The following is a 22,535-nucleotide window of genomic DNA, read 5'->3' on the forward strand; positions in this document are numbered from 1 at the left end:
CATCTTACAGAATGAACTTAATAGCCACCTTGAAATGTATTGAACACAATCGTTTCTAATAATTCATATAAGTTAGTGTTGCCCAAATTTCAGTAATTTGCATATTATCCTCGATTTTCACCATGTCCTCATACCAGTATTAATACGTGATATTTTTCTTTAAATCAACTTACCTTTTATACTTGAATGAGTTTATTTTAAAAGAAAAATTTGTATCATTTTCTATAAATGGAAAAAGCACTGTGACCTGTCCTAAATTTCAAAGTAAAAATAAGTGTAATTAATAATAAATGTGATTCAATTCTAAATAAATGTTACCTGATAAATGCTCAGAATCTCTCTTGATCAAAAATGGGGATGAATAAGCATTAAAGAATTTTAAAACATAGCACCAAACTGAGATAATTCTTCTTGACCTAATCAGCAGTATTGAAGTAAAATTGAAAGAAGAATTTTCTCTGTATGATTCAGTGTCCTTAATGCCATGTCTATGTTCAGCCTAAAATTATCTTGGTACCTCCATTAGTCTCACACTTTGGGAATACGGTAATATCTTATGTGGTTGACATTATCCTCCCAGACCCAAGATGAAATATGTATTTATTAGAAAAATACTGAGCATGCCTGTCATGTAATGTACTAGATGTGCAAACTCAGACAAATTAAGCAAATTGTCTGAAATTGTATAATAGGTAAATGGAAAAAAATCTATATTTGAATTCAGATTAAAAACCAAAGCTCAAACCTCTACAATACCTTTGACAACACAAGATCATTTAGTATTCAACCTGGGAAGAAAGGGGAAGTGGAGTCACTCTAAGTTTCAAAGTTGAGGTATCATTTTTTTTCTGGACCTTGAAGGATAAAAAGTTTTTCTGAAAGAGATAACTGGAGCCTAATCAAGCAGAGGGATCATTGCTAGCATAATTGTACTTACTATGTTCCCAATACTATTCTACACACTTTGTATGTATCAACTCAATTCTTACAGAGCCCTCTAATGCAAGTACTCTTATGATTGTTTCTACTGTACACATATCTGAGAAAAATGTGGCCCAGGCTTTTTAAGTAACTGCCTAAAGTCACAGAGTTAGTGATGAAGTGGGCTGTGAACCCAGGTGGACTGGCTCTACACCCTTAACCACTCCACTAAACTCTGCTGAGCGAGGGTGAATGAGTAAGAAGTTATGACATTGAGTTAATGCTCAGAAGAGGAAAATGGCCAAGATTAGAACCTCGGCGTTTTACTTGAGGCAAGGGTTTCTGAAGAGCACACATAATTAAAAACATATAAATGGAGGCTCATTTCCCCATAGAAGGGAATGTATAATAGGGAAGTTACATTCTTGCATAGTACAGTAATCTGCAACTATTGTATTTATGTTTTTAAACATATTTGAAGGGTCTATTGATTTGCTAGGGCTGCAAGAACAAAGTACAGTAGAGGGGGTGGCATAAAACAAATTTTTTTTCTCACCGTTCTGGAGTCTAGAAGTCTGAGATCAAGGTGTCAGCCGTGTTGGTTTTTTCTGAGGCCTTCCTCCTTGGCTTATAGATGACCATCTTCTCCCTGTGTCTCCATATGGTCTTCTCTCAATACCTGTCTGTGTCCTAATCTCCTCTTCTGATAAGGACACCAGTCATATTGGATTTGGGCCCACTCTAATGACCTGTTTTTAACTTAATTACCTCTTTAAAGACTTTATCTTTAAATATGGTCACATTCTGAGGTGTACTAGGGGTTAAGACTTCAACATGTGAACTTTAAATATCAATTCAGCCCATAAGAAAGGGAATAATAAATTTAAAAATTATATATATAAACAACAATTTTTATCACCTCTAAATTCTGTTTCAAAGTTACTGATATGTTGGAGCATTTTTAACAGTAATACCATTAATAAATATTTAATATCAGTTCAATAGTTATCACAGGTACACACACAAACTTAGAGCAACTTAACATGATGTTAACAAAGGATCTGGATCTCCAGAGTTGCTATTAACCAGCTAAAATGGTGCCCCAACATGTCTACAGTGGAAAATACAGCTTGGAATTCACGTTTCAGTTAGTTTCTTAAGTCTTCTGTGACTTATTTTTTTTGATTTTCATATTGTTTTTCAAATTGTGCACATAAATTAAGGCTTTATAAATATTTTATATCAGAAAATAGCAAGTATCTGGGGAAAGGAGGAGAAAAATTGGCTGGTGTTATATATGGAAACAACAATTTCAGCCAAGTTTCTGAAGGACCTTGGATAGGGTCTTTGCTACTTACCGTTTCACTATCATTCCGTGCAGAAGTGATTGTAAGGAAATAACACAGGTTTTCCTTAGGAAGCCTACTATGACAATGGTGTGTAAATGAATTGAAGAGGAAAGTGGATGAAGTAATGAGAGAGAAACAGAGGCAGAGAGAGGAGAGTCTTCTATGTTATAATCTAGGTGAGACACAGTAAGGGCCTGAAGGAGTCACTGGAGCGAATAGGGATGAAGGAGTGATTGGTAGACATTTTGAGATAGAATTAACTGAGTTCATTTGATGTAGAGAGAGAGGGAGGCATCCAAATTTTCTAACTCTGCTAGATTGGAGAATGTAATTGCTGTTTACCAAAATGTGAAGCATAGATATTAAATATCTCACAGGTAGTTGTAAATGGAGCTTGGGAAAAAGTTCAGGGCTAGAGTTTTGGAACCATATATAATAAGGTAATAAAACAAAAACAGTGGTATTGAGTGAGTTTTTGAGGTCAGAGAGTAGAAAATAAAATAGTTGAGAAAAGTACTTGCCATATCTTAGGGTATCCTTTTGTGAAATGAGAAAAAAAAAGCTTTACAGTCATGGAATAGCTTGTATGGTGTGTGTTGACATTGTTCAGGAACTTCCTTAAGTATCCAAGAGTACAGTATTAAGCCATGAGGATGCAAACATGAAATAGATATGATTTATTTATATACATTTATAAAGAGCTAACTATCTGTCACATACTCTTCTAAGCATGTTATAAATATTACCTCAATTAATCCTCAAAACAATCCTATGATTAGTATAATTGTCCATGTTTCACACTTGAAATGTATCAACTGGTCTCTGATTTCCACTCATCACAGGTATTATCTACTGGTTTAAAAAATTCACTAGGACTACAAGGGAAAAAGCAGCATTTCATTCCATTTTGCACTGTTGAAACTTTTGTAGTGGTCTTGTCAGATGAAAACCAACCGGATTACTTTCTAACTTCATGGGATATAGGTCTTTATGGTTTAAAAAGATCCTTAAAAGCAAAGTTTATTGTCCACAAATTTCTCAATGAAAAATTGATTCAGGGATTTAGAAATAACTAAAATGACTTGTCTTTGGCATTCTTACTCTTACTGTTTGGGGTGTATAGAAACCTATTTGATGCCCCAGTTTAAAGTCTTTGACCTGCTGAGACGATGGGGTGCTCCTGCATCAAATTAAGTCACACACGAATGGCCCAGAGCTTTGGTTCTCAGTTGGCTAACTTCCATAACCCCAAGGGAAAGCCCAATGTTCTTTGGACTGTCGTATGTTTGGGCACACACAGCTTCACTAGGAAGAAGGTGAAAGTTATGTCCTCTTCCAAGACTATGTCGGTGAGCAACTGTGCTTCATTTAAGAGGACTTCATTAAGAGTTTTGATGGATTTTGCTATAAAAAATTAAATTACTTATAAGTAATTTAATATGGATGTTGGTGTATAATTTTTATCTTCATAAAATGGGGGAAGGCATTAGGATTAGAAGTGTTTAAACTGAAAAAGTATCCAAACCCAACAAGTACAACAGTAGCAAAATAAGAGACAGCAATAAAAGACACATTAGCTCTTACAATGTTTCTACCAGAAGGTGTACTGTCATTCTAGTCAGAATCACATGGCTTTCACACAAAGTCAGCAGGGTCTTCTTCAAAGGAAAAACTAGGTGCTGATAGGAGAGAAAATGAAGATGGATACTAGGGAACAATAAATGTTCATTACAGGGATGAAAGGATTCGTAAACAACCCAGCAAAGTGCATTTCTAAGTGTACAAATGCCAAGGAAAATAGGTATTTATTCCTGAAGGGAATTAATTTTTCTGTGACTTCGTCTTAGATAATCACATTAGCATCTAGTTCTTACCTGCTTTATTTTTTGCTTCCCTGACATCTTTTATTCTTTCATTGTGAATCATTACTTGCTGATTAATTTGTCTCTTCTAATTGCTTTGATTCTTAATGTTAGTTTTATTAAACTCTTCACATAAATATTCATTTATTTGAAAGGGAGTTAGTTACCTTAAGGACAGTATCATTTCCAAAATTTTGTGCCTATTTCTCTTTGGCAGTTGTAGAACTTATTTCTTTCTTGCTCCCAAGGAAAGAAATTGTCACATCTAGAGTAAAGAATAAGAAGAATAAAACCCTTTTAAAGTTGCACTAAGAAGATGAAAAAAGTAAACAACTGTCAGAAAAAAAAAAAAAAAAGCCTAGGGGCTCTACTGAAAAGCATCTCTGCAGATTGCAGTAGACTTAAGTTTGCAATAAAATATGTGAGCAGAAATTATTGGCACATTCAGGCTGTATATCAAACAGCTTTGCATCACAGGTAATAGTGTGCCATCAGAAGCTTCTGCTGTGGCTACATTAAGAGTGTAGCCTTTTATTTATTTATTTTTTAAGGTACACTTACCTGCAATATCTCAGTAGTTATAGGAGATGTTTTTATACATCATATAGTCCAAAAACTTCATTCTATTGATGAGAAAACTGAGATCCAAAGAAGCTAATTAAATTGGCTGAGGTCAAACAGTGGGGAGAAGGCAGCTTGTGTTACTGGATGCAAGCCTACAGGTTTGCAGAAATGATTGCTAGGGAAATCTCGGAAATGAAACTCAGTGGCTGTCTTAGTGGAGAAACTTGATTCTGTTCTTCCAGAAAAAGATGAGCTGTAGGTCCTCTGGTATCATTTCGTTGGATGAATGTAATGTCTCCTATTTCCCTTCTTTGTTAAAATAAATGATTTATGGGCTTCCCTGGTGGCGCAGTGGTTGAGAGTCCACCTGCCGATGCAGGGGACACGGGTTCGTGCCCCGGTCCGGGAAGATCCCACATGCCGCGGAGCGGCTGGGCCCGTGAGCCATGGCCGCTGAGCCTGCGCGTCCGGAGCCTGTGCTCCGCAACGGGAGAGGCTACAACAGTGAAAGGCCCGCGTACCGTAAAAAAAAAATAGTTTTAGGGTCACAACAAAATGGAAAGTAAGGTACAGAGATTTCCCATATCCTCTGTGTGCTGCGTATTAATTAATTCTTCCTCCTCCCAACCCCTGGCAATCACTGACTGTTTTTTTACTGTCTCCTTAGTTTTGCCTTTTCCAAAATATCGTATAGTTGGAAACATACAGGATATAGCATTTTCAGTCTGGCTTCTTTCACTTAGTAATAAGCATGTAATATTTCTATATGTCTTTGCATAGTTTGATCACTTATTTCTTTTTAGCACTGAATAGTATTCCATTGTGTGGATACACCACAGTTATTTATCCTCTCACAGACTGAAGAACATCTTGGCTGCTTCCAAGTTTTGGCAGTTACAAATAAAGCTGCTGTAAACATCAATGTGCAGGTTTTGGTGTAGACATAAGTTTTCAACTCCTTTGGGTAAATACCAAGGAATGTGATGCATCTATTTTTTAATAGAAATGTTTGTCTTTAATATTTGCTGTTATCAATTAATTTATCAGTTTTGCTAATTACTATGAGTTATTACTGTTTCTAACTCCATGATCTATATATCACATGATATACATATATACATATATATAATATATATATATATATATATACTAAAACAAGCTCATGTAAGTTATAAAGGCCATTCCATAATGTGAGAAATATATTTTAAATGGTCAGTCCTGAAAATCAATTCTGTCAAATGAATTTGGGAGTGTATGCATTATTAGTCTTCTTTGTTAAATGCTGTGAACAAGAATAGTGGATATTCAATTTATCATTGAATCAATTTACCAGTTAATTGGGAGCACAGAGAAGTAAACATATGTGAAACAATTTTAATAAACTGCAAATTGGAAATGACTGAGAAAAAAGAAGTTAAAATTGATGAGGATTTCACTATGTTATGTGATATTTTAGAGTATGTTACTCTGATAAAATGTTAAGAAATCCTGTTACACAATTTTTATTCATAATGCATATATATTAATCTTGACAAAATTCTAAAAAATGATACAAAAATGTTCAGTTACCTTATTTAGCTTTCATTAATTCAACAATTTTCATTGAGCATTGACTATATCCAGGTACTGTGCTATATACTATGATGAAATACAAATGTAAATAAGCTCTAAACTATCGTCCCAGGATGGAATATAAGCCCTGGATATAATTATGGCAAGTGGTAAATTATGGCTGTAATGAGATACGTAAAAGAAAGATTTTCAACTTATAGCAGTAATTGCCTGTGATATATTTAGCCTAAATTCTGTGTTTCACCACAAATGCTTCTAACCAACTGAAGCTATTAGGCCATCAGGTACATTGAACTTTCACCAGCTATAGCGCAAGTGATATACTTTTGGGCCTGTGGTTTTCTCTTTAACACTGGGCACAACAGAAAGACCCTTTCCTGACCAATGTACCATGGGGCTTATTTTTAACTAACCTTGTAGAGACTTACGTACCCCTGCGCTTTATCCAGAAAATAAACACCAGTCCTCATCTAAGATAACCACCATGAACCCCCACCACTTCCCTAGCTCATAATGCTTCCTGCAGTTTCCCCTCAGAAAACTATTCATTGAATTTTTCACAGGTGTGTGTTCTCTTGCTTTGCCAGTCAGTAAATTCTGTGCTCACTTTGATGATCACAATAGTGGTTCTGTTGTTTCCTTCCGAGCTTTGGAAATCAGAGCCAAAACATTCCTCTCTTAAAGCCTAAAATCTATCTGTAAGAGATGAGATCATGAATATCCAAAACCACTTCAAAAAAAAGGAATGGTGTACAGGTCAGAATGGTTGGTATAACTTAATAAATGGTTTCAGTATAGCTGAAGAAAAACATGCGTCCATCAGAATGAAGATAAACAAGAAACAAAAAAAGAAGAAAGGGTTCAAGAAGCAAAGGTTGACAGTGCCTTTACAGGGTCCACAGCTGTGAGTTCCTTGAACCAAGAACTTTATCTGCTGGCCAGACGTGGAAGCATAGAGAGCTGAAATAAAGTCCCCAGGCTCTGATTCCACCTCACTAACTAATCTTCCAATTATCTTCTGCCTTGCATATAGATTTCTCTGCAACATTCTTGGTCAAATGTACCTTTTCAGGTTTGAAGTTTAAGATTTGAAGCCCAGTAATTCTCACCTCTCATGAATGATGTCTCCTCCCTGGTGTGAAAGATTTAGGATTAAGGGGACGACACGAAGACACATATGCACTTTTTATAAGCGACTACAAATATACATATTGCAACAAAAAGAACATGTACTAGTTGCAAAGTTTGTGTAAGAATTCTTACTGTCCAAAAATTGTACCAACTTCCACTGAGAGAACAGCGAAGTATCTGCTCAGTGAATATGCTGCCTCCCTTTTTGAGTTTTTTACGGATCGATTTATAACCAACCTCACAATTAATAGTTCTTCCCACTACAGTCCCTTTTATCACTTGGGCCACTCATGTGGCTGCTGTGGAACATTAACATTCCTAAAATCGCTACAGTTTAATTGAGAGGGTCTATAACTGTAGTGTAAGCCCTGACATTTGGGTCTTTTCTCTTTGTAATGCTCTCTCTATCTCCTACCTCTCTGTGTGGCCCCAGTTGTGCTATGTAATTTCCAGAACTTGTAAGTAATAAACCTTGTTTCTTTCAAAGTTTCCTGTGATTATCACTGAGGGCATCTGGCAACATAAGAATGCCAAGGGCCAGTCCAGCCACAGCATTGGTGTAAAATCTAGATCTCCAAGGGTCTCAGGAAACTTCCTAAGTCATTTCTATGGGTGGGCTGTCCTTGTGCACTTGTTCCTCGATGGTTAAAATCATTTTTCTTGGGAATTCCCTGGTGGTCCAGTGGTCAGGACTCTGTGCCCCACTGCAGGTGGCCAGGGTTCGATCCCTGGTCTGGGAACTAAGATCCCACATGCCGCACAGCGTGGGCAAAAAACCCAAAAAAACATTTTTCTCACTACAGAGTCCTCAGCTTTATCATAGAAATTTTGCCCAGACTCCGGCAACAGATGATTCCAAGTATTTTCAGATAGTGGAATACTGATCTTTTTTCTAAATCACCATAGGTATTATGCTGGGAATTGTGAAGTAATTTTGTAGCCTAGTGCCATTTTAAACAAGAGACTCCAGATTTTTTTTTAAGAAAATAAAGTTGTATTCAAAATATTATTTTGTTACTCTGTATGCTACTTTCCCCAGCTCATATTAGTGAATGAAAATATAAATACTGCAAAGAAGAGAGTTTTCTATGATAGGGCTCCTCTGTATCAAGGCAATGTTTACGTTAACATCCTATTAAGTTAAAACTCTAAGCTGTAAGTAGCTCGTGAGGTCCTCATGCCAAACGAAGGTCACGATATTGTTTTATGAAATAGAATTTGTACATTGACAGTTACATTTAGATATAGGCCATGTCTGATAATTTTTTAAAATTCTGTAACTACCTTCACCCAGTGAATATAATAAAATATTCAGTTTAAACTTGGAATATCTTGGAAAAAATCTCAGTAATGGTACAGTTGCAAAGGTATAATTATGGCAGAGCATTAGGAAAGAGTTTGCCCTTCACTGATGAAAGCAATATAGCCAGTATATGCTTCTGTCTTTACTGATTGGTGCCTAAGGGAGTTTAGTCAAAATAATAAGGAGTATCTTGGCAATAAAGTTCATTCTTAGCCTTTCTGTTATTAGAAATCTTATTTCTTTATTAAAAAATGAGATGCATGCTGAAGAAATGTTTTATGTCTATAGTAATCACAACCTGTCTACATGACAATTATAAGTACTCTTCCCACCTACCACCATCTTCTGGGTAAAATGGATTTTTCATACAAATTTGTATACTATCAAAGTAGAGTTTGCTAAAAACATTTATGTGTTGAGTGACTGTGAATAATGAACACAAGAGTAAATACAGGCACCTTCTATTGATCCAACTTCTTTTCCATCTAGAAGTTATGGGCCATGAACAAAAAACAATGGAGTCATTTATGTCAAAATGGAGCTGGGAGGGCTTCCCTGGTGGCGCAGTGGTTGAGAGTCCGCCTGCCGATGCAGGGGACACGGGTTCGTGCCCCGGTCCGGGAAGATCCCACATGCCGCGGAGCGGCTGGGCCCGTGAGCCATGGCCGCTGAGCCTGCGCGTCCGGAGCCTGTGCTCCGCAACGGGAGAGGCCACAACATTGAGAGGCCCGCGTAACGCAAAAAAAAAAAAAAAAAAAAATGGAGCTGGGAGACTACTAGGGAAGAGGAACTGACACATGTCCACATCTGGATGCAACATAAACTTTTGATTAGGCCATCCTGAGACCACCTGGGACTTGTTTTCTTTACTCTCTAGAGACGGCAGCTTAGCAACCAACCTGCTGCCCACAAGTGACTGAATGCCTGCGACACCAATCATAGTTCTGTAAAAATAACCTTCTGTGGAAAGTCTCGTAAGTTGCCTTTATAAACTCCCGCCATTTTCCATTTACCTCGGAGCACCTTTGAGTTGCTACTCCAATCTATGCCTCCTGAATTGCAATACTTAAAACCTCAAGTAAACTTTCTCTTATTCGCAGCTTTTTGTGTGTTTTTGTTGTTGTTGATAAGTGTAAGCCTCACAATCATAACAGATCACATTTATTAAGCATTTGCAACTGGCGCCTGCCTGTGTTAATTGTTCCTGTTCAAAATTCTGTTTAATCCTCATATTTTATACACAAATTTATTTATACATGTACATGTATACACACATATAAATTATATATATGTATCTATTGATTAATAATTTAGGTATATTATGAAACACAGGGAAAAATAAAATTAAGTTCATGAGATAAAGATAAAATACATAGTAGCTACGAGGTAGGAAAAAATTTTATTCCTGCTTTATGAATGAGGGAGCTGAGGATCCGTGTGGTTAGATAACCTGTGGAGGAACTTATGTAATTCCTAGGAAAATTTTCCTATAAAATTAGTTATATCAGTATGCCAAATTTATATTGTATGTAAATTTAATTCATTATATTCAAAAATGATTATTATAATAATACGGTTACTAAGAATATACAAATTAACTACTACTCATATCAATTTTCATAATTTCAGGTGTAAATTATATTTCGCTAACAGTTAGTTGCTATCAAACTAAAAACTTGTACGTGTTCAGTAATAATTCTGCCAGATTCCAATTTTTTCTTCTAAGACAAAAGTGGAAGCTAACAAGAGATAGCCAAATTAAAAGTCAGGGATAACTATGTTAGCATTAATGAAAGAAAACCCTGTACTTTTCTTTTCTTTTCTTTTCTTGTCATAGGACACATTGAACTCTTTAAAATTCATGCAACGAAACAGAATTTTATGTCCACTTTCATATGACTGTGTAATATTCAGGGCTGCAGTTTCAGGCTTATAAAATAAAAGCAGCATGGTCTTTAAAGGGCAGATGATCAGGAGCAAATCTTATGTGGTATTAACAAAAGCAGCATGTAGAGAACACTGAGCAAAATGTATTTTAAAAAGTAATGGAACACAGCATGTATTATTTTTTCTGCCTTAATAAGAGTAGTAATTTATAGTATAAGGCACATTAAATTGCAATACAGACTGCCAAAATAATTCCTTGATAAACACTGATAGCAAACAACCCACTTGTCTTTCGGCAGAGGTAGAAAATGATGACATATTTTTCTCCTGGTGCACTGGCAGCTCTGTTCAGCTGAAAATAATTTGTTGGAGATTGTGAATAAATATCGTTTAGTATTTTCAAACCGGTACATCCCAAAACTAGTGTTTCAGACAGCCATTGATAGTGTTTTCGGGGAAACAGTCTGAGTTATGAAAGGAAATGGGGCTGAGTGAGAGAACTGATTTTCCAGATTAGGCTCGGTCACATATTAGGGGTATGACTGTGCAGAAGTCAGCCTCTTGGAGCCTCTATTTTTATATCGAAAGGTTACAGTAATGGATGTCATAATCATATGTGATTCTTAGAGAGAATTACACAATTGAAATACTGGTTTCTGAGTAGGAGGGATTAATAGTAGTGATTATTCACCCAACCATCTAACCCCTAATCCTTTAATTTAACATAAATATGTATGTGTAATTGTCAGGTACAGGGCAAATTATTTCAGATACAGCTGTTGATCAACTTACAATCTTTTGACACTTGACAGATCACCAGAGGGAGATTAAGAAATTACAGATGGGGATTCTTCTCCTTATTCCCACTGCAAATTGCAGTCAGCAACCACAAAAGAAACTTTTTCCTGATTTGGCAAGTCACTGTCCATTAATGGTATGATTTTTATAGTCTTTATTACGTACACTTGTATGACCACCTACTGGATCTGCTACTTTAAAAAGAGTATTTCACTTTATTGAATAGTTACAAACAAAAGTCTAAGTGGGAGAACGCAGGAGCACACACCAGGGTGACAGCAGTTGAGATGGAGAGAGTTAGTGGGAGATATATTTTACAGATAGAGTCAATACAATTCACTGAAGGATTAGATGATTTTTGATTTGAATGAGTGGTTTGTAATGTCATCTCCTGAAATGGAGAAGAGAGAGTTGGGTTGAGGAAGGTAGAAATTTAAAAAAAAAAATCAGTTTGGATTATGTCAAGTTTGAATTGTCTATAATATAAACAGTTTGGAGCTGAGAAAAAATGTGAGGGCTACATATGTGACTTCAGGAACTCTCTCTATATAGATGGTCTATAAAGCCAGGGGAATGGATGAGATGACCCCAGAAGAGAGTTTAGAGAGAGGACAGAGAAAAGCGAGGAAAGGATGGCGGGAAGGAGAAAGGGAAAGGAAAGGAAAGCGGCTGTGAGTAGAACATGGTCTTTACATCGGGTGAGAATCCTTATTCATATTATCCAGTCTTTTTGATCATTCAGAACCCAGAAATAATTATTTAAGTAGATGAGCTAAATTAATCAATTGATCAGGCTGACTATAATATCAATTTCAACTCTGTCCTTCAACATACATTATAACAATTGGGTAATTCATTAATGGAAATAAACATTTACATGTATGTTTTATACATATACAGTGTTACACGTATAAGAGTAGCTTCAAAGTATTCTGGCATGTATTAATGGTCCATTAAAGCACTTGTTAGGAGAATGAAGTCATTTGGTCTTCAATGTTTCATGCCTTACAGTTCACTTGAAGCTTAGATTAATTGCATTTTTATATGCCATTTTTGCTTCTCATTTTTCTGCAATTCATTTAATCAAGCTGGTTTTTCATGAAGAAAAACTAAGTTGAAAAGTACAAAACCACAAAGTAAGTTTAAAATTTAACTAAATGGACTAAGATTGAAAATATTATCTTTGGCAAACTTTTCAATGACTTTGTACATCAGAAAAAAGAATGCACTCTGAGTCCTTGCTGTTACAGGGAGAGACTTACGTTCTCACATAAAAAACTTTGAGAGGAGGAATAGAAAGCATGATGATCTAAATTTGGCTACCGTATAGCAACCTGGCCTTTTTCCATAATGTTGATACACTAGGATGGGGAAGTTGTCAGGATTCTAGAAATCATCTTCAGTAATTATCCCTCTCTTCTCCCTCCTATGCAATAGAAATTAAACCCTATAAAATCTTCTTTCCACATATCTTTTGCACCTGTTTAGTCCTCTCCACCTGCACTGGACCCTCCCCAGTTCAGACAACTTCACATCATTTCCCTGGAATGAACTCTCTTCCTTACTTCAGCACCTGCTCTAGTCCTGACCCCTTCAATTCATCCCTCAGTAACTGAAAGTGGAGTCCTGCTTCTCGCTGCTCAAAAGCCAATAAAGAGACCTGGTTGATGGAAAGGAAAGTTTGCTTTATTTTGGATGCCAGCAACCGGCATGGTGGTGGGGAGGGGGACTCCCGTCCAAAGGCCGATTCCCCCCCACCCCCCGACAATCAGAGGGAGGGGCTACCTGCAGAAACAGCGCACTCAGCTCTGAGAGCCATCTTGAAATTGGTCATGCAGTGGTCAAACCAGCGTCATCTTGATTGCGTTAGGTACAGTTAGTCTTCAGTTTGAGGGTCTGTTTGTTCTCCCTTCTTTGAGGCCAATTCTTGGAATTGTGGCAGCTTATGTCATGGCTACCATCTGGTCATCATGTAGTTAACTTCTTCCACCGGGTGTGGGTTTCAGTATCTGTAAGACAGCTCACAGGATATGGCTCAGAATATTATCTACAGCCCCTGAGGAGGAACTAGAGGTCCTTGACTATGTTTAATGACTAAACTATTATTATTTGGTCTCTTTTGACTGTTTTCCTTTGCTTCTGCATTTTCTCACTTCTCTGATTAAATTTATTCTTTGGCTAAAGTTTTTCCACAGACAAAAAGCAGGCAGGACGCAGGGGTTGGGGGGAGGACCATAGGGTCCTGCTCCATTTCATTTCCCTCAGCTGCCAAGACTTTTCTACCAGTTCTCCCACTTCCACTGCTACCCTAGTCCAAGCCACCTGTATATCATGCATGTGTTACGGCCACAACATCCTCCTGACAGGTCTCCTTCTGCAATTTCTGCACAAGATTGATATCATCCTATGCTTAAAAACCTGCAGTGGCATCTTATTTCAATCATAATCAAATCTAGACTCCTTACCATGGCCTTTATGATCTGGCCTCTGCCTACGTCTGTTACCTCATCTCCTTCAACTTTTCTTTGATTCAAAATCACAACCACGTGGCTTTTCCCCTAAGCTACAAACTGCCAGTTCCTTGCCATCTCAGAGCATTTGATTTGTATCCTCTTCACATAGTCTTTCAAGTGGCTTCTTCTCATCAACCAGGTCTCAATTCGAATGACCTTCTTAAGAGGACTTCACTGAACACTCCAATTTTCTCCCTTTTGCACTCTCCATCTTAACAGTATATGATCACTTCTTGATAGATTTTGGTTAATTCATGAAATTGTCTTGGATAAATTGTGAACTCTGGACTCAGCCTACCAGGTTGCGAACACTGGCTTTTCCACCAACTAGCTTCCACCTGGGCAAGTTATTTAATCTCTACTTCTTTTTCTGTAAAATGGGATAATAATACTTCATAAGGTTGTTGCGAAAGTTAAATGACTTAAACCTTAAGTTCATGGAACAGTACCTGGCTAGTCATTGTTATTTATTGTAGATATAGTAGAATTGATGCTAAAATATAGCTCTTGAAATGCAGGTCTATTTAGTTCATCCACTTCTGTAATTACGACATCTAGAATACGGTCTGGTATTCAATAGATCCTCAAAAAATGCATGACTCATTATTACCTGACTGGTTACCTGGCAAAAGATACCTCTGATTAAAGAAATTCAAATTCCAAATCTTTTAAAATAATGTGGAAAAATTTACTTTACCATTCTGCCGTTGGCTCTGGTTGAAAGTTCCAAAATGCCACATAATCTACCCTTGAACAGTAGATTTCAGTTACTGAGATCTGGATACATGGAGAGTCTCACATTCTATAAAGGAAAGTCAGCAAGAAGCAGATGGCAGGGGAACTTGACCTCCAGCCATGATGTTGATATTAAGGACAAAACCACCAGATCCAGATAGGTATTGGGAGTATTAGCCAGGGTACCTGTGTCAGAACTAGGGAGAAACCTCCTGGAAGTAAACTTCAGATGTAAAGGGAACCAATTCAGGCAGTTTCCTGGGATGGAAATTAATGTGATGCTAAATTATTTGTGGTACCAATTCCAACATGTTGCAGGGGGGTGGTTCCCATGCAGCACCAAGCAGTTCTTGGGACACCAGGTGGGTGTCCTATAATTCAACTCAATCTGACAGTATCTACCTAGAGATAGTGTCAGATTCCATAGGTTAAGAGCTCAGTTCCAACAGAATGTCTCTCCCACCCCCATCAGATACCAGTAGCTAGACCAGGTTGTTACCTGTACTTCTGACCCATGAGCTATAAATCAGAGGTTACCACGATCTCCTCCTGGGATTCAATTTATTTGCAAGAGTGGCTCCCAAAGCTCAGAGAAATCAATTTACTTACTAGACTATTAGTTTACTTTGAAAGGATATAACTCAGGAACAGCCAGATGGAAGAGATTCATAGGGCAAGGTATGGTGAAAGGGTGCAGAGTTTCCATGCCCTCTCCACAAGGGTGCCACTCTCCCAGCACCTCCACATGTTTACCAATCCAGAAGCTCTCCAAACACCATCCTTTTGGGGTTTTATGAAAGCTCCATTATATAGTCATGATTGATTAAATCATTGGCCATTGGCAACTGATTCAACATCTAGCCCCTCTTCCCTTCTCAGAAGTTAGGATAGAAATGACAGTTCCAACCCTCTAATCACATTATTGGCTCCATTGGCAGCCAGCCCCCATCCTTAGGTGACGTCCCAAAATTACCTCATTAACATATCGAAACACCTTTGTCACTCTCAACACTTAGAAAATTCCAAGGGTTTTGGGAGCTATGAATGAGGAACCATGAGCAAAGACCAAATATATATATGAGAAATGTATTTTGGTCAACTGAATGACCATATATATTTTTTTCTTATAAATCACAATATCATACATGCCTTTCAGTGGTCAAGATTGGGTCAAAAATGAGAGAGAACATGCCCTATAAATGAGGAATGCTCCTAGATCACATTAGCATATCCATTTGGGGCTGTGATGGAGAAGTAAGAAGTAGGGAAAAATATCAGAGGTAGATCATGGGTAGTCTTCCTAAACGTTGTTTATATAAACTGAATGGTTCATATTTGGATAAAATTGATAACATTCATTTTCAGATTGTTGCTAAGATCATCATGCTAAGATCATGTACCATATATTGATTTTTTACTGCCTATTATTAGGAAATCTTGTCTAGGGTGAATTACTCTCATAGGCTAAAAAGCAGAAGGAGTGTTAAGGCTTCTTTATTGTTTGCCTCAAATAAATGACTTTAAATCATTGTTTAAGGGTATATTAGTCACAGAAGGAAACTGAATCCACCATTTACTTTATCAAATTTTCTCTACACCATTCACTGTGTTTATACACTTTAACAAGTATTATAAGATACTGTGTTTGGCTTTTGGCAGGTTTTTGTTTGTTTGTTTTTTTTTTTTTTTGGCTGTAGCATCTGTTCAGAGTGTCAGAGTACAAATTTAGAATCTTATATATATAGCCAGCAGGTCATCTTTTCATGAGCTGTTGTTAAAAATTTCTCAGATAAAGCTACATTTGTTGGAGGATCTCTCGACTAAAATAACATAAAGGTATGTGTCTGATCCTTCTAAAAAATTTGGCATTTAAACAAAATATAAAGCTGGGTTGTGTAAGGACTTTAATACCTATAGTCATATTACATAAAGCTTTGCATGTTCTGAAAACTTACTGTATTTTCCAGTAAAATTACTCTCTATGCTTTATAATAACATATTTTCATGGACTGAGAAAGTTCTGCTCTTAAACTTTAAATTCTTTAAATTATAAGTTGTTAAAAGATTTAACACTCTCCTAGTCCTGATTTTAGTTTATATAATCATAGTTACTTTTATACACATTACTAATGAAAAATCTTGACTTCTTATATCAGATGTATGAATCTAATTTTAGAAAAGCTTTCTGTATTTTTACTGAGCTGAAAAAAATTTGATATATTTGACAACTGTTACTTGCATATTTCTGATTAATGAGGCCCTTAGAGCTAAGGCTGTTTATGCAGTTTCATTTGAAATTTATTGTAAGTAGTATTCCATAGATTTATTATAATTATATGGATTACTGTTAGTGATTTTTAAATTCATTCTTTTGAAATAGAAAGCTTTTCAAAGAAAAAATAAAGGTTAAAATGTTGAGTTGAAAACCATATCTGTCAGATTGAAAAGATTCTTTACTCCATTCTCTAATTTTCATCCAAAGAGACACTATCACCCACTTTGCTATTGTTTTCTTTCCCCACCTTTTCCTCCTGTCAAGTCTTTCTTTTTCCCTCTGCTATTCTAAACCGTTAGGTCTATATCAAGATCACGCACTCCTCTTCATTCCCAGAAGTGAATAAAAACTATGTAGATGGTGTATGGAAAGATAGACTCTGTTCCTGTAGCAGAATTGAGCCTTTCTCCCTCTGACTTAGCATAAGCCTAAGTGCAGCAGGCAGAGCAAGAGAAAAGGAAAATGTTTCAAACACCTTTTAGGAATTATAAAGTAGAACTAGGAGATTAGTTTTTAGAGTTTTGTCTATGTTTTGGGGAGAAGAGAGGCTGTTAGCACACTTTAAAGCTCTATGAGAAAATCAAACATTATTATTATTATTAGCTGTTTGTTTTCTGGCCTTGAATACACACACACATATATATGTATATATATGTATATCTATCTGTCTCTATATATATATTCTTATAGTGGGGAACTAACATTGTTTAAGGGAAAACTTTCTAGATGTATACCAACTTTTAAACTTTTTCTCTTAAACTGCTGAGAATAAGGTATTAGGTGAAGAATTTTTTTTTTTTCAGATCAGTTAAAGTCAATTTAGTCCAAGTCACAGTCCTAGTGAGTGAAAACTTCAGAAAAGTGAATTGAAGATATAGGTTTTGTAAATGACTTTCTAGCATACATTTCCACACCCTTCCCCCATTCAAAGACTACCTTGTTCTCTAATAGGAATCCTGCCATAATCACAGCATCTATTAATCCTTGTAAATACCTCAAGGGAACCTTTATTGACTCCTAAACTTCTGCATTCTTCACTCTTACTTTTCAGGATGTCAAACTTGGGACAATTTGACTCTGACTTTTACCAATCTAATTATAACATTGAAAATCAGGAACAGAGTTATAACGATTCTAACGCCTATGGAAATCTTTATGGATCTAGAAAGTAAGTACTTGACACTGAGAAAATATGTTCTCATTTTAAGAATTCATAATATTTTGACAGGGAGTTTCAGGTAGGGAGTTTCCCCTGAGGGAAGCAAAACCTCTCCCCGCTGTATCTCAGTAAAATGCCCAAGAAGAAATGTTAGGAAAGGGCAGAGAAATGAATTCAGTTTCCCATGAATGGCCTTGATCGCCTCAGGCGATCAAGGTGAAAGACTTGTCGCCTCAGGTGAAAGACTTGTCTCCTCTTTTCAAAACATCACTTAACTGGGAGCATGAATACAGGCCCTGGACAAACAGAAAACATTTTCCTTTTACCTGATATTTCCCAGGATACTGCTCAAGAAACTGATTTTATTCAACTTAATAAACATTTACTGAGTGCCTGCATGTGTGTCGGAAATTAAGAAAGGCACTATAAACCTAAAGATAAAGAAGAAATCTATAATCTTTTCCCTCACAAAATTAAAAAAATTATATTGGAGAGGGGGACAATTAAATATGCTATTATAATACAGTGTGACAATTCCTAACTGAAATCGAGATAAATGTAATTCAGAATGTGTTAGTTATTTGAGTTGACAATTCAACTTGAGTTGAAAATAAATTAAAAAATAATTAAGAATTTAGTATTTACCCTCTACTAGTGCCCCAAATAGGGCAGTTAGAATGAGAAGAATTTGGTTCAATCTGGCTCTGGTATTTGTTTTTTGTCACATTGGGAAAGACAACTTCCCCAGCTGAGTGTGTTAAACTGAGAAATAAGGATGTTAATAATACCTACTTCGTGAGAATTGTCTGAAGAACAATTGTGATAATGTGCAGGAAAGTGTGTGTTAAAGTAAAACCATTATAATATACATGTTATTTTTTCATATAACTATAGTTTGCAGAAGCAATGGACACCATTGCCGAGTCACTTAAACATGCATTTGGTTACACAGTTGCTTCTTTAGATGTTCTTTTACATTAGTGAACTGTGAGCAGGGACAGAGAAATTAAGGAATTTTTCCAAGGTCACACAGCTAGTAAAAAATGGGATTAGGCTACTAGTCCAAGGTTGTTGGATTAGACTAAGGGGCATATAATTTATTGTAAAATCAAGACATTTTTGAGAGTAAAATGTGTGCTATTAATAACAATGTTGGTACAATAAGAATAAACTGGATCATCTTAGGCAAACTGGGATGTGTGGTTACTGTGCCATTCCAACAAGTTTAGGGCAAATAACCACATAAGAAATACTTCAAATTTATTCATTCTTGAAGTTTATTTTTCGAACACAGGTAAGTACCTTAAAAACTCCAGAATAAGGAGGAAAAAACAGAATAAATACAACAGGCAGTGGGGACTGTTCCGTTTCAACTACACCCAAGACAATTTGGATGTTGTTTTTATGGGCTGATGACTCCTGCAGACACAGGCAGATAGGTGCCGTTTTCACAAGCTACATCCTTACTACTCGTGCTGGACCACTGCTCTAAAGCGATAGGGAAAGGAATTGGTAACCAATGTTTTTAAAACTGTAGAAATTAAATAACTGGAATTTTATCTCCTTCATGCCCCTAGTCTATGTTGTCTAGCATTAGTCAAATTGCCATAAGAACTTCTTAAAATGAAAAGCAATCCATACCTCTATCTACCTATCTATCTGAATATTATCACCAGGCAAATTAAATGTGTTTAAAATATTTATAAGAAAAATGGGGGGAAAGGATAAAGCTGTCTAGAATTGGCTCAATCATTGCTGAATCCAACAACAGAAAAAGAAGTTCATTTTATTTCATTTATGATTTACAGTTTGGAAGGTCGAGAAAAACCAGAAAAGTGTATGATGGCCCAGGGAGTAGTTTGAGCATGAAGATATTACAGGACGGTAACTCAAAATATATAATTCACATGAAAGCTATCTAATAGGATTTTTCAGCTCTGTGCTCCTGTTTTATTGAAGGGATCCAGTGGCTTGCTGTTTCTTTTCTCCCTTCTCTTCTCCAGATGGAATAAGCACCTGGGCAGCACCTGCAATCCACATTTTCAGACTAAACGAAACTGAAAAGTCCAGTAAAAGAGAGACAAAGCTGTCTCCTTAAGCAGGGACTCAAACCACAGCCTTCTCCCCCCACCCCAGCCCACCCAATGTTCTTTCTCCATTTGATTGCACATATCAATGATGACCAGAAATCGAGATGACAAGGAGATGGAAATTGATATAACCAAGTGAGGGCAAGTTATGATTATATTGCAACAAGTTGATGGCCTGGCCTACTTCAGATGCTTAGCATTTAAATCCAAGTCCTGATTTGGATGTGGTAACATTTAAATTCCAACCCACACTGCAAGTCTCAGGAATTAGAAAAGGGCATATTAGCTGTGGTACTTTTATGAGGTACATAAAACATGGAGTCAGGTCAGTGATTTACAAATGTGCATCAGATAACTCCAGAAACGTGATCTTTTATTCATACAGTGAATAGTTCAATTAAAATGTACCCCAAATCAGAATAAGATGCTCATCGTACTGGCAAAAGACATAGGAATCCAGTAGCCAGTTATAATCAATTAGTCCCTCTCTCCCTGTCCCCTGCCCCATCCCCTCCTCCTCAGTATGAGAGCTCATTTTAAAACACTTGTTATGCTCAATGAATGGCGTAGTGATCTGAAAGCTGGTTGAATGTGCTTATTATAAATGAAGATATTTATATTTTTAACCAAGTTTTCTTATTTTAGGATGAACAAGATGGAGTTTTCTCATTAAAAAAACAACTTAACTATCCAGTCATTCAGATAGGCATTATTTCCAATGACTGCAGCCAGTTTTCTAGGCTGTATATTCCCACTGCAGTTTCCAACTTTTGAAATGGGAAATCTATTCCAATTATTTAGAGTAAGAAATAGCTGTTTCTGCAGAAAGGTGACGACAACTGGAAAACTCCCTTTGAATGTTTCAGCAGGACTTTAACAGATAGATACTGAATCATCAGCTTTTCTGAATCTCTAGACCTGCTGTTCCTTTAGTGTTTCAAGCATAGTTAATGGCACATCATTATGTGTACCCGCTGGCTGAGCCAGGATCTGGGAATGTCATACAAGCCCATTCGCCCAGGGATCAGACTGAAAAAGGAAAGGAACATCAATTGACCCTCATGATGGAAGTCCATATAGTTTTGGAAAAACAAAGCCTCTAATAAAATATGTACCTATTGATTATGTGATGCCACAGAAAACTGACTCTGCAACAGACATAATTCTGAAACCACAGAAAGTATAACTGAGTCTTCTAACAGTGATCTTCTGTATTTACATTGGAAGGTGAATGTTAAGTCCTGTTGTCTCAGAAACAGTTAAATATTTTTCCCAAGCTGGAGGCCATGCCGTATCTTAACACAATATCATCTAAGTAAAGACAAGCCTCTTCAGGCTGGTTGGATCTGTATAACCCCATGTATAGGTGGTGAAAAGGGGAATATTGAAGAATTAGTGAGCATTCAGAGGGTTTGTATATGGACCAGGTGTGGCCATTGCTTCATGGCTTAGAGACGGAAAGCCAAGCCAGGCATGGGTGTAGTGGAGATTCTCCTGGTAGGAAAACAAAGGGTGGGTGGGATGTTGTCGAAGTCAGTCTGGGTGTTCCAGGGAAACCAAAATGGGAAAAAGCTAGAGATGATCAGCACAGAAGGAATACAAACTCTTGACTTCCTATTAATGTTGTTTTCTCTGAGGAAGTGGCAGACTGGGAGACAACAATTTGCAAATAGAGAAGATGCTGTTTCAGGGTGTGAGGAAGGTGTCTAGAATGCTTCAGTGTCAGTCTTGGGAAGAGAAGAGCATACAGATACTTAGCTAATGCTTATTGATCACTTTTTGTGTGTCCCACGCTAACCTAAGTGCTTTATTTATTTCAGTTAATTTAATTCATCATAACCTTATGAGTTCTATTATTGTCTTCATATTACAGATGAGGAAACCGAGGCACAGAATGTGAAATGATTTGCCTAAGATTATAAAATGGGGATTTGAACCCAGGCAGTCAGACTCCAGGAGTCCTGTTTGCTAAGCACTCTACTTGGTTCAGGATACATCCTACGATGGGACTAGCATTACAGGCAGCAATATAATACATAGAGTTGGAAAGCAAAAGAAGGGAAAAATGACCAAGAATGTTGCCAGTCGTTCTAAAGGAGGCTTTTGCACTCACTTCACAGTTGTTTGAAATGATTTTTACAGGAATAGGAGATGCCTGTTAACAAAGCTAATATTTAAATCCTGGCAGCCAGAGTCCAGTGTTTATTCTGGTCTAATTCAGTTGAAAGTTGGAATAATGTGTTGAGTTAGAAATCATCAAAATTTCAGTATTTACCTTCTCAAAGAGCTAATTAAGATGCTCTGTAATCAAGGAAATCAAGGACCACATTTTATGTTCCCTTCCCTTCCCTTCCCTTCCCTTCCCTTCCCTTCCCT

General features: G+C 36.8%; 1 protein-coding gene across 1 annotated transcript in view; it reads left to right on the plus strand.

The window, feature by feature from the left end:
* Positions 1–16,412: 16,412 nt before the first annotated feature.
* Positions 16,413–22,535, plus strand: part of YIPF7 (Yip1 domain family member 7) — a 21,255-nt gene continuing 15,132 nt past the window's right edge. The window contains exons 1-2 of the mRNA XM_024731743.1: positions 16,413–16,471; positions 17,962–18,078. Of these exons, the coding sequence (XP_024587511.1) occupies positions 17,963–18,078 (116 nt within the window). The 5' untranslated portion in view covers positions 16,413–16,471; position 17,962. The remainder of the gene's footprint in view (positions 16,472–17,961; positions 18,079–22,535) is intronic.

The sequence above is a fragment of the Neophocaena asiaeorientalis genome, unplaced genomic scaffold (assembly GCF_003031525.2).
Source record: "Neophocaena asiaeorientalis asiaeorientalis breed wild unplaced genomic scaffold, Neophocaena_asiaeorientalis_V1.1 scaffold39, whole genome shotgun sequence".
NCBI classification, from domain to species: Eukaryota; Metazoa; Chordata; class Mammalia; order Artiodactyla; family Phocoenidae; genus Neophocaena; species Neophocaena asiaeorientalis.